The 15,523-nt window shown below is 49.0% G+C and overlaps 2 protein-coding genes across 2 annotated transcripts in view; one reads left to right on the top strand and one right to left on the bottom strand.

Annotated features, from left to right (window-relative positions):
• Window positions 1–15,523, bottom strand: part of TSPAN2 (tetraspanin 2) — a 41,673-nt gene that overhangs the window by 3,026 nt on the left and 23,124 nt on the right. Inside the window, exons 3-7 of the mRNA XM_006118815.5 lie at window positions 8,615–8,712; window positions 8,088–8,162; window positions 5,526–5,621; window positions 3,205–3,276; window positions 2,121–2,204 (exon numbers count right to left, since the gene is read on the bottom strand). Of these exons, the coding sequence (XP_006118877.1) occupies window positions 2,121–2,204; window positions 3,205–3,276; window positions 5,526–5,621; window positions 8,088–8,162; window positions 8,615–8,712 (425 nt within the window). The remainder of the gene's footprint in view (window positions 1–2,120; window positions 2,205–3,204; window positions 3,277–5,525; window positions 5,622–8,087; window positions 8,163–8,614; window positions 8,713–15,523) is intronic.
• LOC142820909 (uncharacterized) overlaps window positions 1–15,523 on the top strand; it is a 40,580-nt gene that overhangs the window by 13,807 nt on the left and 11,250 nt on the right. The gene's annotated exons all lie outside the window — the stretch shown is intronic.

Here is a 15,523-nt window from a genome sequence, read left to right as displayed (position 1 = left end):
GCATTCAGCTGCAGGAGATGGCAGCTCCCACCCCGACCTGCTCCTGGGCTCTTCCTCTGGCTGCTTAGCAGATGAAAGGGGCTGGCCCAGGGGGGCATCATCCTGGTCAATGGCTGTCCCAGCCCCAAGCCTACCCCCCAAGCAATTGAGGGAGGACAGGGAAGCTGAAGCTGCACTCCCCCATTCCCAAGATTTGTATGGGGATGATACTTGTTGTTCCCCTTCCCCTCGCTGTCAGGGAACAAGGGGAAAGGGCAGTTTGTTGCACTCCTTTCACTCTGGCTGGGGAGGGCAGGGGCAGATGAGCTGTGCCCTTTGCTCTCACTCCCTGACAGGGACAGGAATGGGAAGAGCAAGCAAACTCCCAGAACAAATCATGGGATGGAAGGTTGAGCCCCTCCCCTGCCCATCCTACTAGGGATGTGAAATGGTTAACAGGTAAGCATCACCTTAATGAGTGATGCTTACCAGTTCCTCTCCCCCAGGGTCCACCTCCCATTTAATTGGTTAACTGGTTTAAACTAATTAATCCCTACACACCAACCCCCTGTTCTGAGTCCTGAACCTCTTCACATGCTTAGCCCTGACTCCTGCAGCTGACAACCCTAGTCCCTGCCCTGAGCCCCCCACACCTCCAACCCCACCTCCTACACCTTCAGTCCCCTGCCCTGATTCCTACTTCCCCTTATCCCCAAGTCCCTGCCTTGAGCCCCGCCACACTCCACCCCACATTTACATTTTACAGGTACTGTCATATCACAACCCCTCCCACAGATATGACAATACCTGTAAGAAATTTAAGTTGCTTTCACCTCTGTAGCTATCACAGTGTGCCTCTCTCATCAGTGATGCAAGTACTGCATATATAAACGTGTTCTGATGCCTGTGGAAAACATGAACACAGACCAGCACTTTTCTATCACCCACAAAACCATCAGCAAAAAAGCTCTTCAAGTGTAGACTTAGCCTCAGTTTGATGTGCCTTTCCGCTGGATTTATGCATGAGTGTGACATCTAGTGGCCACATAGCTCAGTTACGAACTCAGATTTTTGGGCATGCAAAGCACCCTTTGTGGGAGAAGATGGAGTTTAAAAGAAGCGAGATGCTTTAGGGATACGATTAGATGAATTAGTCACTGATAACATGCTGCTGTTTAATCTGCCAACAGAAGAAGGATATATCCTGAAACTATCTGGCTAGCTTAAATTCAGTTCTGTTAAAGCAATGGGCACAAGAGCAAGGATGTGCTGGTTTCTAGCTTCCAGGTAATCCAAAAAACACCTGTCACAATAGCACAAGGTTTCCTTCACCAAACTGTTTGGATGCATGACCTGTTCTTTACAAGCAACTGGTTCAATTGCACACCTTCCTTCAGGCTGAGCTGAGTGGTCCACCCAGCCTTTCCCCAGGAAGCCATGGTTACAGGAACAGATCATGTTCAGATCCATTACGGGCACACAGCTTGGACCCAAGTATGTAGGGACAAACACTACCAGTGCCCCCAACAGGTCAGAATGGGAGAAATCTCAGGATAGCGGGTTGCTTTTTAGTATACTCAGACCTCTCCTGCCAAAGTGAATCATTTATATTTCTTTACAATAACAAAATGGAATTCTTCCCAGGTAGTCCTTATCCACGCTATGGGAATGCAAGATAAACTGATCAAACTGTGTCTCTCCAAAATAGGGATGGGAATGAGTATAGTAAGCATCACCCTTAACAAATGATGCTTACTGGGTAATAGCTAACTGTTACCCAGGGCAGCTTTCTGGAAGGGCTACTCTTGGCCCATGAAGCTGTTGGCTCCTAGCCCTCCCCCCACCCACTGCTGCTTCTGCCCCCCTGACTCCCAATGCAGGGCTGCCAACTCCCAGCCTAGATGGTCCGCTCCAGTCCAGCACATTTAACGTGTTAACCAACTAAACAGGATTTTACATCTCTACTCCAAAATGTATGGGGAGAATAGAGTGATTCCCAGAGAAAAGACTATTGAAAGTGTCAGGAACAGTTGGTATCCTACAGAAGTCTCCCCAGCAGTTCTGGGAGCTGCTCTGCCAGGACGTATGGATTCAGGGCTGGGTACAGAAAAGACAGACTATGATATGATGTGTTTACTCACTGTGATACCAGCAATTCCAATCCCAACAATTCCAACTAAACGCAGATTAGAATTAATTACATTCTGGATTTCATTCAGGCAGTTCTATTAAAAACAGAATGAAAGTTCCACTTAGTTCCCACATAAATATTTCTACATAATTTCCTTCAACCCCGGCAGGAAGAAAGGCTAACTAAGTGGCCCACTGCTAACGCACCTCTCTCTGTGCCTTGTGACCTCCGGGACATTTCTTGCTCTTCTCCCCTCATCTGAGGAATCAATAGTGTTCAAACTGCCAGGAATCATCTCCTCACCAAACTCCTTTGCTTCCTCCAGTGCCATCTCACTGGTGCTCGCACATGAGTGCATGAATAGCTTTTTTCATTAATAACTTCCCCAGAAGTTCAGGCCAGCTCTATGTCCAGATGTATGTATTATATCAGGGCAACAGGGCCTTTCAGGACAACGAGGTGTCACAAAACCCAGAAATGAGAGCGTTTCCCTCATTTGAAAGGACCTTGTTCCTAGCAAGGCTCCTCAGAGCATGCTGAAGGCAGGCACGTGCCATAATTCAACCTTCATCAGGCCTTTCATTCTGACTCCTAGACATCAACTGCTACGTGCCACGCTCTTCAGACTGTGACATTCCTACCACAGCTAGGAAGTGGGAGGGAGGCTGCAGACAATAAGGGCAGGGCATGTTCACATTTCTCATCTTTCACCCCTTCTGCCTTCATGCTGTTCACCTGCACAGAGCTGCCTATGGCTGAGAGGGCACTGGGGCCAATTCAGGGCAGATTGCTGCACTGTCTGTTCTGAAATACGGTTCTATTTGCCACATTTCTCCAATTTCCATCTTTGGTAAGTCTGAGATGAAGAAAAGATTTTGGAATCATGAATCCGAATGGCTCTAGTCCAAAACAGCTCCTCTGAGTGTGCATATAGTCGTGTCTCCTCAGCTTGCTCCTCTGGGCTATAAATCTGCCTGTCCTCCATCAGTGGATCATTAATGGTATTTTTGCTTCTTGTGTCAGACACATTTCTGTTTCCAGCTGACATATTGGCAGGAAAAGGTCATTAAACACACAGCACAGATTATACTTACCTTGGGCAGCTGGATGCCCTCTGGGCAGGTGGACTTCACCGGAACCTCGCTTTCTTTACCACAGCATTGAAGCTATGCAATTAAGAGAGAGAGAAAGTCAAAAAAGGGAGAAACTACAGGCTAGTTTCCTATTGAGACTCTGCATTCAGTGGCAGCAAGTGGGTCAGTAACTGAGAGGAAAGACCAGTGCAGGGCTACTCAACATGCGGCCCACAGCCCATTTGTTTGTGGCCCTCGGGGTGGTTTGGGTTTACGCGTGGCTCAACACGGGGCCCGCGGGTGGGATCCTTTGAACAGGACCTCCACGAGGAACATGCTGTACAACAGCGGGGCCTCTCCCAGGCGGGGTGAGCACTGAAAGACGCAAGCGGACGGGCTGGCTGAAACAGACGTGCTGGCATTTCTAGCCCCCAGGGAAGAGGTGCCAGAAGCGCTGGGGCATTGTGGGAAGTGCTGGCTGCTTAGCCTTGTGGGCAGAGCCTGAGAGATGCAGACTGGCTTGCACGGGCCATGTTTGGGTCCGGCGCCACAGCTTAAGGCTTAATCTTTGTATTCATCTTTGTATTCATCTGCCTTGAGGGCGGGGGGCTGGACTCGATGACCTCTCGAGGTCCCTTCCAGTCCTATTATTCTATGATTCTATCAGTGTGAAAAGCTATTTGCATATATAAGCAACCACACTTAAGTTGCAGCCCTAGGCATGTGCTGTGAGTATCACTGTGGCCTCTGGGGGCTTCCAAAGTTTAGTAGCCCTGGACTAGAGACAGACACAAATTCACTCCCTTGCGGTAACGCTATTGTCTGTAATAGATTTTTTTGTACACTGAACGTTGCCCAAGTTCTTCACTTTCAAATGTCTGAATTCACAATGGACTTACTTGTGAATAGTAACCTCTAGAAACACTTAGATAAAAAATGCTCCTGGGCCGGATGGGACTTTGTGGCCCAGTTCAGATGGTCTGATACAGACCTGACTGATCAAGGCAATTCAAATCCCAGCAATTCTTAAATCCCTTTACTCAGGAAAACAGAGCAGATCCAGCAGCATGTGTAGCAATGTGGGCACTGTGCTGAAGCTGCAGCATGGTATGCTAATCTCTGTTGCAGACAGAATATGCTATTGAGTTTGTGGCCAGGGATAACTCAATAGAATCTTTCAGCGGGTTTGTTTTTCCAGTTTGCACATCTGAAAAAATGCTTGAAATTGCTCCTTGGGTCATAATTAACAGCCATGGAATGTTCCGAGGTTGTGAAATGTTAAATTACGAACAATGTGGGAATGATAGAAGCAGTGACAAAGGGAAGGGTTTGAAGTGAACACAGACTTGAGCATAGATAGGACTCTGGGTTCTAATCTTAGCTTGATTGCTAACAGCCTGTGTGCCCTGGGACAAGTCTCATTCTATGCGTCAGGTCCCTGGCTGTACAATGGGAATGATGACAGGAGCTACCTTTAATTGTTTACATCCCAGTAAGGCCGGGAGGCTCTGGGCAGGATCCATGTTCCATTGCGCTTACGCACCATGCAGACACAGAGGTAAACTGGGTTCCTACCATGAAGGGTTTACATTTACTTAATGTCTGTACAGCTAGTGTTCAGCTACAGTGACACTCACAATCTCACAAACTAAGGCTTGTCCACACATGACAGCAACAGCTAATCAGGAATAGCTGATCCAAATAACGCCTCATGTAGAAAAGCCCTTTGAGAACTGGTGCCTTTAAACACAGTTTGACTCAGAAATCCCCAACACGATTTGATTTTTCATATTTATATTTGCTTATTTATCGATTTTAAAGCTAGAAGGGATCATTATGGTCATTCAGACTGACCTCCTGTAAAACAGCCCACAGAATTTCCCTTGTGATGTAGTGGGGGTAACCTGCTAACTCTCTGGCTGCTGCCTGTAGCCCTGGTGCATCTGAAATGAGGGACCGCCAGGACCGAGAGAGGCAGCAACAGCATGAGCTGGCCATGGCAGAGCGAAGCGGTTCCTGGGAATCGTGGGGCGCTGCAGCACTAAGCTGGTGGAGTCTGTTTGTGCCATTTCGGGGTGCAGGAGACGGGGGACCCCCAACGTGCCATCACATCCCTCCAAAATGAAAGGTCTAGCAGTTCTCAGTTCCAGGATTAGTACTTACCTGAGATTTGAGCCCAGGACTTCTGGGACTTCAAGCAAGCAGTATACATTTGAGCCACCAGGTCACCTTTAAACGGACCCTTTAGTTTTATTCCCTCATGGCCCAGAGTGGGCAGCAATCACCCTTCTGCAGACCCTGGTATTCAACTTGAGAGGACTAAGCTCATGCAGGTTACTCACAGCTGCGTGCAACTGAATGAGAGTTTTGTTGCTCTTCCCCGTGTCCACATAGTCATCATAGGCTTCATGATAGATTTTCTGGACCTCCTGAACTGCCTGCAGAAATCAGATAAGTCCAGGGAGAGACTCAACTGGAGATGTCAGAGGCCTATCAAGTCCTACTCCAAATTCAATAGGGTTCCCTAGTCTGCCTCTTCCATGCAGAGTCAGGAATAATTCCTCCAAATTGTTTTCTCCTTGGTGATCTGGTGGATCGAAACAGTAAGGGTATGTCTACACTACAACGTTAATTCAAACTAACTTAGTTCGAATTAGTTAATTCGAACTAAGCTAATTCGAACTAACGGATCTAGACTAAAAACTAGTTCGAATTAGCGTTTTGCTAATTCGAACTAGCACGTCCACATTAAGTGAACCCTGAACCAGGCTTAAGGATGGCCGGAAGCAGTGCCGGCAGGACATCAGAGGAGGACTTAGAGCGTGGAGATGCTGTCTCAGGCTAGCCGAGGGCTTTGCTTAAAGGGTCCCGAACCCCACCCCGGACAGACAGTTCTCAGGAGTGCCCCGCTTGCAAAGCAGTCCTGGCTTGGAGTGCCCGGAGTACCCACACTGGGCACATCACAGCACTCGGCCATCAGCCCAGCTACACTTGCCGCAGGCTGCCATCTGGGGAGAGGGGACAATCGGGGGGGCTGCAGGAGAGGTTCCACCCCAAAAGCCCGCAGAGCCAGCCCAGTCCTCCCCATCGGGGGCTCGTGCCCCATTCCTCCCTCACCTCCTTCCACTTACCCTTCCCTAGCCCCTTTTCTTGATGTACAAAATAAAGGACAATTGTGTTCAAAAATGGAATCTGTCTTTATTGAACAAAACTGGGGGAGACTGGGAAAAGGAGGTGGGAGAGGGGAAGAGAGAGGCTGGGAGAGGGGAGGGCAACTAAAATGATCAGGGGTTGGGAACAGGTCCCATATGAAGAGAGGCTAAAGAGACCGGGACTTTTCAGCTTAGAAAAGAGGAGACGGAGGGGGGACAGGATAGAGGTCTCTAAAAGCAGGAGTTGGGTGGAGAGGGTGCATACAGAAAAGTTCTTCATTAGTTCCCATAAAGAAGGACTAGAGGACACCAAAGGAAAGGAATGGGTAGCAGGCTTCAAACTAGTAACAGAAAGTTGTTCTTCACAAAGCAAAGAGTCAACCTGTGGAACTCCTTGCTACAGGAGGCTGCGAAGGCTAGAACTAGAACAGAGTTTAAAGGGAAGTGAGATCAAGTCATGGAGGTTGGGTCCATGGAGTGGTATTAGCCAGGGGGTAGGAGTGGTGTCCCTGCCCAAGGTTTGTGGAAGGCTGGAGAGGGATGGCACGAGACAAATGGCTTGGTCACTGTCTTCGGTCCATCCCCTCCAGGGTCCCTAGGGTTGGCCGCTGTCGGCAGACAGGCTACTGGGCTAGATGGACCTTTGGTCTGACCCAGGATGGCCATTGTAAGCCCAGGGCTCAGGGTCGGGGGTCTCAGTGGACCCCCTTGATTTTCATGCACACCTGCTCCTGGGTGGCCGGGCTGGCAGCTCTCCTGCCCAAGCCGGCCACTTTCCTGTGCCTAGTGCGGAGATCGTGGACAAGGTCCACGATGTCCACACTAGCCCAGGCGGGTGCCCGCCTCTTGCGGTCCCGGGCAAGCTCCCGGGAGCCACCAGCCTGGTCCCGGGAAGAGGGGGAGGGCTGGGGGGTATCGGGTGGGTGGCTCGATCCGTGCCAGGTGCAGGGTCTGCTGGCTGGGTGCTGGCAGGCTTGCACCTGGCACGGGCACTGTAGCCAGCCCGTGCCCCTTTAAAGGGTCCGGGGCCGGGAGGGGGGCAGACAAGTTTCCCTGGTGTTGGCCAGAGTGGCCACCAGGGAAACCTGGGGAGGGCTAGCCTCCCACTAGTTCGAATTAAGGGGCTACACAGCCCTTAATTCGAACTAGTAAGTTCGAACTAGGCTTAATCCTTGTGGAATGAGGTTTACCTAGTTCGAACTAAGCGAATTAAATTCGAACTAACGGAGCGCTAGTGTAGCGCCTATCAAAGTTAGTTCGAACTAACGTCCGTTAGTTCGAACTAACTTTGTAGTGTAGACATACCCTGGGAGAAGCAGGCTCTCGGGGACTAATGGGAACTTGTGCAGAATGTCCAGTGGGTGTTTACTATATTTCTGCCAGGAACTCAGAAGCCAGGAGAAGGTCACTAACAAGAGACATTCATTGCTTTGATTAGGTACAACTCCCCAGCATGTCACCCATTCCTCTGCAGCTCTCCAAGAAGTTCTGAACTTGATGTTACTCTCATGTGCAGGGATCATTTACCCCTTTGGATTTTCTGTTCACATGTGGGAGTGGAGACTGTCCCATTTTGAAGCTGTGCTTCTCAGGTTCACAGCACCATGAGCTCTCCAAGTCTAGAGGGTCACAAAATTCTCTTTTTTCTATGGAATCCTTCCTTCAAATGTGGCCTTTACTTGCCCTCTCCAGCTTTGTCAGCAGCAGGGATCCCAAACCAGCCCATAACATCAGAATCACCTTGCTACTTACCACTTTTTTGCCAATAAATGCAAACACTCCAGCGGTGACTTCAGCAGCAAATATCACCAGCAAGCAGGCAAAAAACTGCAGAGGAGAAACCAAGTCTGTACTAGTTTATTTTACATAAGCCCCTTTATACAAACACTGCTTCCCAAATCCCTCCACAAGGCCCAAAAACATAGGATAGCTGAGGGGAAAAGGGGTTAGGAGGCAAAGGAGAAGGAGAGGTGTTTTCCGAGTAGATAGTCAATTAGATCAAAGTCAGATGAGGTGGAAATAGACACAAGGAGGTTGCTCCAGATGGAGAAAGCAGCAGAGGAGGCAGCAGCAAGAGTCAAGCTCACAAAAGGATAATTTCACACATGGAACCTGCTGGAGATTCTGGGTTAATAAAGAGGCTGCTCGTTATGAGAAGTAAAATGAAGTTACTGTCTGTGACCCAAGAGCTGTTCCAGTGAAACAGTGGTGAACCCTTGAAGGAGAGTTCTACTAGAATAACCTTCAAAAAGGGATGCTCCATCAAGTCTGTTACTTACCACTCCAAGAAGGCACTGAGATTCCTGCGCTGCTCCACAGCACCCAAAAAATCCAACTGTCATCATCAGTGCCCCTGCTCCCACCAGCACATAGAGTCCTGTGGAGAAACCAGACCCAGCCTGTCTCAGAACAGACCTCACTTCTCCTGGTAGGGAGGAGCTGTCATCCACTCTCAGTCCCCTGCCCCAGTGGACAGTCCCCTTCACCTCTGCAGCTCCTCAGCAGGGCTGTCATGTCCCCTAAAAGCCAGCCACCCACCTTCTTACATCTCCTAAGGAAGCTCCATAAAGGCTAGCATGAAAGGACTTCCCCCATCACATCTCCTGTATCGAATGCTACGAAGTCCAGCAAGAATTCTACTGCTCACCAATATGGACTGTGTTTTCTACATCACATCCTCTTCTAGGTAGTCACCACAGAACAAGGAGCAGGAAATACAACCCTCTAAAGTCAGCACTGCTCTCTATCACATCTCCCTGGTGTGTACGTGCTCTGTGGAGGAGAAAGCCTTTACCGCATGGGGTTCTTGGGACACTGAAGCACCTGAGCTAGTCTCTAATGGGACCCAGCTCATAGAGCGCTTCTTGCTAAAGCTTATGAGCTTGGTTTTGCCAGCTGGCCCAGTGTGTGGTTGGGAAGCACACTGCATTGCAGTGCAGGGGGTAAATCTGAATCCAAAGAACCATGGTGCTGGGCTGGCAGGGCACTGCACTAACATGGCACCATCTCCTGCAGAAAGGAAGGCACAGTCCATTGCATTGTGCTGTCACTGGCAGCAGTATTTCAGACTATTGCAGGGGTGGGCAATAATATTTGATAGGGGGCCACACCAAGATTTTGGAAAGCGGTTGAGGGCTGCACTCTTCCATGATATTAATGGAGATGCGGGGTCTGGGATGGAGTTTGGGTTCAGAAGGGAGCTTGGGGTAAGGAACTGGGGTGCAGGAGAGAGAGTGGGGTTTGGGAGGGAGTTGGGATGAGGCAGGCAGTTGTCACCTAGGACAGGTGAATGGAGGAGTGCAGGGGTTTGGGATGTGACCTTGGGTAGGAGATTGGGGTGCCAGACCTGAAAGGGGGTATGGGTGCAAGAGGGGGACAGAGGGTTGGGACAGGAAAGGGCCGGGGTGCCAGAAGCAGGCTATGGCCAAGAGACTTACTTGCCAGCTGCCAAACTATCCTGTCTACCTGCAGAGCTTAAAACATTCCAGCCAGCCAACTTGCTGGGCCATGTGCATCATGAATAACAGAGTTCAGGAGAGAGGGCGTGATTCTTTTTAGCTGCCTGTTAGTTCAACTAGCAGCTCCCATTGGCTGGTTTCTGCCAGAAACTGGCCAATGAGAATGTGCTGGGGGCAGGGTGACTCCTAAAACTCCCTTCCCCCCTCCCCTCCAGTTTTAAAACAGAAATGCAGCCCTGCAGCTGCATTTCTGCCAGGCATGCAGGGCTGCAGAGCCAGTCTGGGCTTGGCGGGCTGGATTTTGCCCAGGCCTTCTCTATTGGTTACTAGAAATGAGACATAGGTGGGGCCTATTGGAAAACTCATGTCCCAGGAGAAATGGAACAAGGCAGTCACATTACACCTTTGGACAAAGGCGGGTTAAGATAAAAAGTTGATGTTCTCTAAGAAGCTGCCGCAAGTGAGCCAACGCGGAGTGCTATTTTCACTGAGATGAGGCATCTCAACAGGTCAGTTGAATACATGAAAGGCTTTTCTGTTTGGAGTAGGACTTCTCTCCTGTGGAATAAGTAGCATGGACACTGGTGCTTCATATGATAGTTAATGGATCCAGAGCCTGTCTAGCACCTGCCCTTGTAGCATACTGATGCAAATGCCCAAAAGCTAGGAAGGGTTCGTGTTATCAAGCATGTTAAGGCCAGGGATTTTCTTCCACAGAAGCTGCCAGCACAGGCAGCATGTGTTATACTAGGCACTGTCATGAAAAAAGAGACAAACCATGTCAGATCATAGAATCATAGGACTGGAAGGGACCTCAAGAGGTCATCGAGTCCAGCCCCCTGCCCTCAAGGCAGGACCAAGCTCCGTCTACACTATCCCTGACAGATGTCTATCTAACCTGTTCTTAAATATCTCCAGAGAGGGAGATTCCACCACCTCCCTTGGCAATTTATTCCAATATTTGACCACCTTGACAGTTAGGAATTTTTTCCTAATGTCCAATCTAAACCTCCCTTGCTGCACTTTAAGCCCATTACTCCTTGTCCTGTCCTCAGAAACCAAGAGGAACAAATTTTCTCCTTCCTCCTTGTGACACCCTTTTAGATATTTGAAAACCGCTATCATGTCCCCCCTTAATCTTCTTTTTTCCAAACTAAACAAGCCCAGTTCATGAAGCCTGGCTTCATAGGTCATGTTCTCTAAACCTTTAATCATTCTTGTCGCTCTTCTCTGTACCCTTTCCAATTTCTCCACATCTTTCTTGAAATGTGGCGCCCAGAACTGGACACAGTATTCCAGCTGAGGTGAATGTAAGGTGGTGTGCCAGATGGCCTGGTAAAGTGGTTTCATACGAAAGGCATGAGCAGCCCATACCTCACAGTTCAAGATTATCCTATGAACTGCAGGGCCTGTCATCTCCAGCTGGATTTCATATTGTCCTCGATTTCATCAGAAGGATTTGAGAGACTCTCTAGTGTCTGGTGGGAACCCTGTGAACTGCTCCACACTGTTTGCAGCTAAGTGCTTCAGAGATAACATAGGAGTGGGCAGGGGTGAGAGTGACTGAAATCTCTTACAGGTACTGTTGTATTTCCCCCCTCACCCACTGCCCCGGGCAGGAGATTGGGATGTGCAACATACAATATCTGTAAGAAATTCAAGTGTGGGGTAGAGTGCAGGGGGTTGGGGTGGATGTGCTCAGGACAGGTGTTGAGGGGGTGGGGCATGCAAGGAAGGGCTCATGTCAGGGGGCTGAGATGGGGGGAGGGGGCAGGGAGGCAAGGATACCCTTTATGGAGGGCAGAAGGGGCTGACCTCTGTCCCCCCCGCCCCCCGATTCCTGCCAACACCGTTCATTGCTTCTTATTCCTCTTCCCAGGACTGTCAGTATTATCAGACATAGTATTGGTCACTCATGCCTCTGCACCCTCCCCTGCACCAGCAAGGAGGGAGAGAGATGCTGGTTGATTTTCTCTTGCTCCCTCACCGTGATGGTATAGGAAGAGCAGGCAACAAGAAGCATTAGTTGGAATGGGGGGCAGCTTCCCTTGCCAATCCTAAAGGCACCTAAGGAGGGCTTCAGTGCTGAAGCAGCCCTGGTCAGAGGGAATGCACTCCCAGTCGGCCCCTTTCATCTGCCTGCTGTTTAACATGGCAGCCTGCAGAAGAGCCGTTGGAGCTGAGAGCATACCATGCCTCCTGCAGCTGAATGTCCTGGCTGGCTCTTATTGGAGCGGCATACTAGGGCACACCACTTTACATTCACCTCTGGTGGTGGGTAATATCCCCAGCTCTGGCTAACCTCTCTTGGACTTGTTGCCAGAAGAGCTGGCAAATAGAGAATCTGTATTGCATTAACACTGGTCAGAGACAGTGACAATCAAGGAGTGGTGTATTAGTGAGTCCAGCAAGATGCCTCAGGAGCAGGCTGGGGTGAGCCTGCCCTACAGGTCAGGTGGGACAAGAGATGGAGAACACAAAATGGCCCCTAGTGCTGAGGGACACAGGCTTGGGACCAGAGACATTTAAAGCTAGACTGGCCAGACTGCAGTGCTCTGGCACATCATTTGTGCCCCACTCTGAGAGCTATTCAGCTTTTGCCATCTCCAGTATCAATTTGCAGCTCTTGAGTGGCATGAGGTCACTGGCATCATTCCATTTGTCAGTGGTTTAATAATGACTGGAGGGCTCAGCATGGCTGCAGCCTTGCTGTCAGAGCACAAGGACAGCGCTTGTTCCTCGCTAGAACCTCTGTCCCCAAGCACTGTCCAGCACTGCATGCTGCTACTCCAGCCTTTGCATGGGGCTTGGGAGCTCAGATATGTGAGCCTGCAGCACTCTGGCCCACTCACCTTGTGGACACTGCTATGGTGGGTTCTCACGCTAGAGGGCATCATCAGCCCTGTTCTCCCTCCACTGCACACATGCTCAGAAAGCTTGCATTATTTTCTCATGTTAACCTTTTTATAAAAAAAAGGACCTAAATCTTTACCATTCACAGCTGCCAGCACTGCATGCTCACCAGCCCTGCCGTCGCCAGTGCTGGACAGAGACCCCACAGAAGGGTGCAGGAATAATGGAGAAAAAATAATTAAAACCTTCATTCCCCAGTGCATGGTGGCATCTCTCTTTTGGAAGATAAGTTCTTTGGGGCTCACTGTGTATTTGTGCACAATCTATTCAGCACACAGGAATGCTCAACAAAAAAGCAGAGTCAGTCAAGAAATGGAAAATATTTCTGCAAAAAAAAAAAACCAACCCCCGCCAAAAACCCCCCACAACAATCCAATAAAATATCATCCTAATCTGATTTTAATACCGACAGCCTCAGAGCTGCAGTTGACTCAAACCATGCCGAGTTCCTGCCCGTTTGTCCAGGAGCAAGGGAAGATCTCCCTTCATGGCTCCGCACTGGCACTGAAGAGCTGCGCCTGAGGGTCCCAGGCCCAAATGGCTTTTCTGTCTCTCACCCTCTGTAATATCAATATCAAGACTTGGTGCAGTATTAATCCAGCTAAAAGGCAGTGCTGTGGCAATGTGGCAATGACTGAAATGTTAATGGAGAAGCAGCTGCACCAGCTCATTTACAGCAGAGAAGCTGCATTTGTTGAATGTCATTGGAGTTCAAAAATTCTGGATTTATCAGGGTCTTAGTCTCATGCAACTTATTTACCTCCTGCAGAATTCATGCCATTGTAAGAGGACATTGCAACAAGGTTGCTGTCGTTGAATTTAAGGTGGGAATGAACATGAGTCTGAACAGAATACATACATCTCCATGTGTAGGTTGAGGAGGGGTAAACCAGTATGGGCACTTTGACAATATTTTCCCCCATTTTCCCTTCATTTTCCTTCTCTTCACGCACCCATCCCCTCTCTTTCTCTGATATTTATTTGGAAACTGGACCCCTTAACTCCATTCATCTGAAGAAGTAGGTTGTGCCCACAAACGCTCACAATACCATCTACATGTTTTGTTAGTCTCTAAGCTTCTACAAGACTATTAGTTATTTTTTGTGTTTTTTCATATTATCTGTGACATGCCTCAAGATCATCTTTCATCTTCTCACTTAATGTCACATCTACCACAGTGATGAGTACAGTGTAAACAACTATAATAGCTTTCCTAGACCCCACTCTGTATGTTACCCTGTGCTTCTGCCTGCATCGATTATTGAACATCTTGGTTTGGGTCTTTCCTATTTCCCTTCATGTTTCCTCTAGCTAGATCAGATAGGATTCTTTTGGGCCTCGGCCTCTGACAGCTTTGCAGAGTCCTAATTGCATTTGGATTTTCTCTTGCTTCAGTGCCACAGGCTTTTAGCATTTCACTTACATGACTCACAGCTCAACCGCTACCTCTCATCAGAGCTTCCCTTTTAAGGTGTGTTACAGGAAGTGCCTCTTACTACATTTGCTAAACAAACCAGTCAGCTCCCTGGTCTGGTAGCTGTAAGGGGCTGTGCCATCCAAGGAAAAACATCTTCATACATTCAAGAGATCTCATCCAAGAACCCATCCCTGCTCTTCTGGGGACTGCTGATGCCAGACATGCACAGCTGCCTCTAGCTGGAACATAGGAGTAGGAGATGTATTAAAAAGCCCCTTCCCCCCAACTGAAATAGATTTTAAATATGCACATATGTTAAAGAAATGCTAAATCTTCCATCAAAGGAGGGCAAAGTGGGTGCTATGGCCTGTAATGGGCACGAGGTCAGACTAGGGGATCATGATGGTTCCTTGTGACCTTAAAGTGAGTCTAAAAACTTCCCTGCCAACATACAATTCTGGGACTGGTGTGCCACAGCTCCAAGAGAGCCACGCCAGGCTCTCTCAGCGAGAAGGTGACTTACTGGGAAAATGCACAAGAGATGAGTCATGGAAGCAGATTCTTGTGTGGGGCCTTACCAAATTTATGCTCCATTATGACAGTTTCATGGCCATAGAATTTGAAAATTGGTAAACTTCACATTTTTAGCTGTCTAAACCTGAAGTTTCATGGTTGTTCTAACCATGGGGTTCCAACCCAAAAGGAGATGGGGGGGGGGTCACAAACCTGTTGTAGGGAGGCCGTTGGATTGTCACCCTCACTTCTGTGCTCCCTTCAGAGTTGGACTCTGAAGGCAGCAACTGCAGAGCTTCCTGCAGCCACAGGAAGTTCCACAAGGTAAAAGTGGAGCTGATCTCCCCTGCTACTGGGAGCAGTCCAGCTAAGGGCTCCTCACTGCTAGTCCTGGCCAGCTTGGGAGGAACAAGACTTGTTATCACTCTGCACAGCTAGACAAAGTGCTGCACCCCCTGCTCCACCCAGAGCTGCAGAAAACTCAGGCTGCTGCCCAGTCCCAGACATCATCCTGCAGCAAGGAGGGGGCACCTAGAGGTAGATCTGTCTGGTCTCTCCTTACCCCAGCAGCTAATGCAGGAGATAGACAAGTCCTGTCTCTCCATTGCCCAGTCTGAGCTAGGAAGCCCCCTTTGATGGGATACTCCTAGGAACAAGGAGACATCAGATTTCCCAGGGAAGTATTTACAGTCCGTGACATATTTTTCATGGCCATGAAATTGGTAGGGTTCTACTTATGTGAGATAGGGTTACCTGGTCCTTTCATCTGAACAGGATGCGCCTTGCTATGACTGAGTAGAAGTGGAAATAAAGATATGTCCCTGCAGCCAACACAAAGCAGTACGAAGGCAAGGCCTCCTCCAGCTCAGAAGCAGTAACACATTCCC

The sequence above is a fragment of the Pelodiscus sinensis genome, chromosome 27 (assembly GCF_052426305.1).
Source record: "Pelodiscus sinensis isolate ZL-2025 chromosome 27, ASM5242630v1, whole genome shotgun sequence".
Taxonomy (NCBI): domain Eukaryota; kingdom Metazoa; phylum Chordata; order Testudines; family Trionychidae; genus Pelodiscus; species Pelodiscus sinensis.
This window is presented reverse-complemented; position numbering and strand designations above follow the sequence as displayed.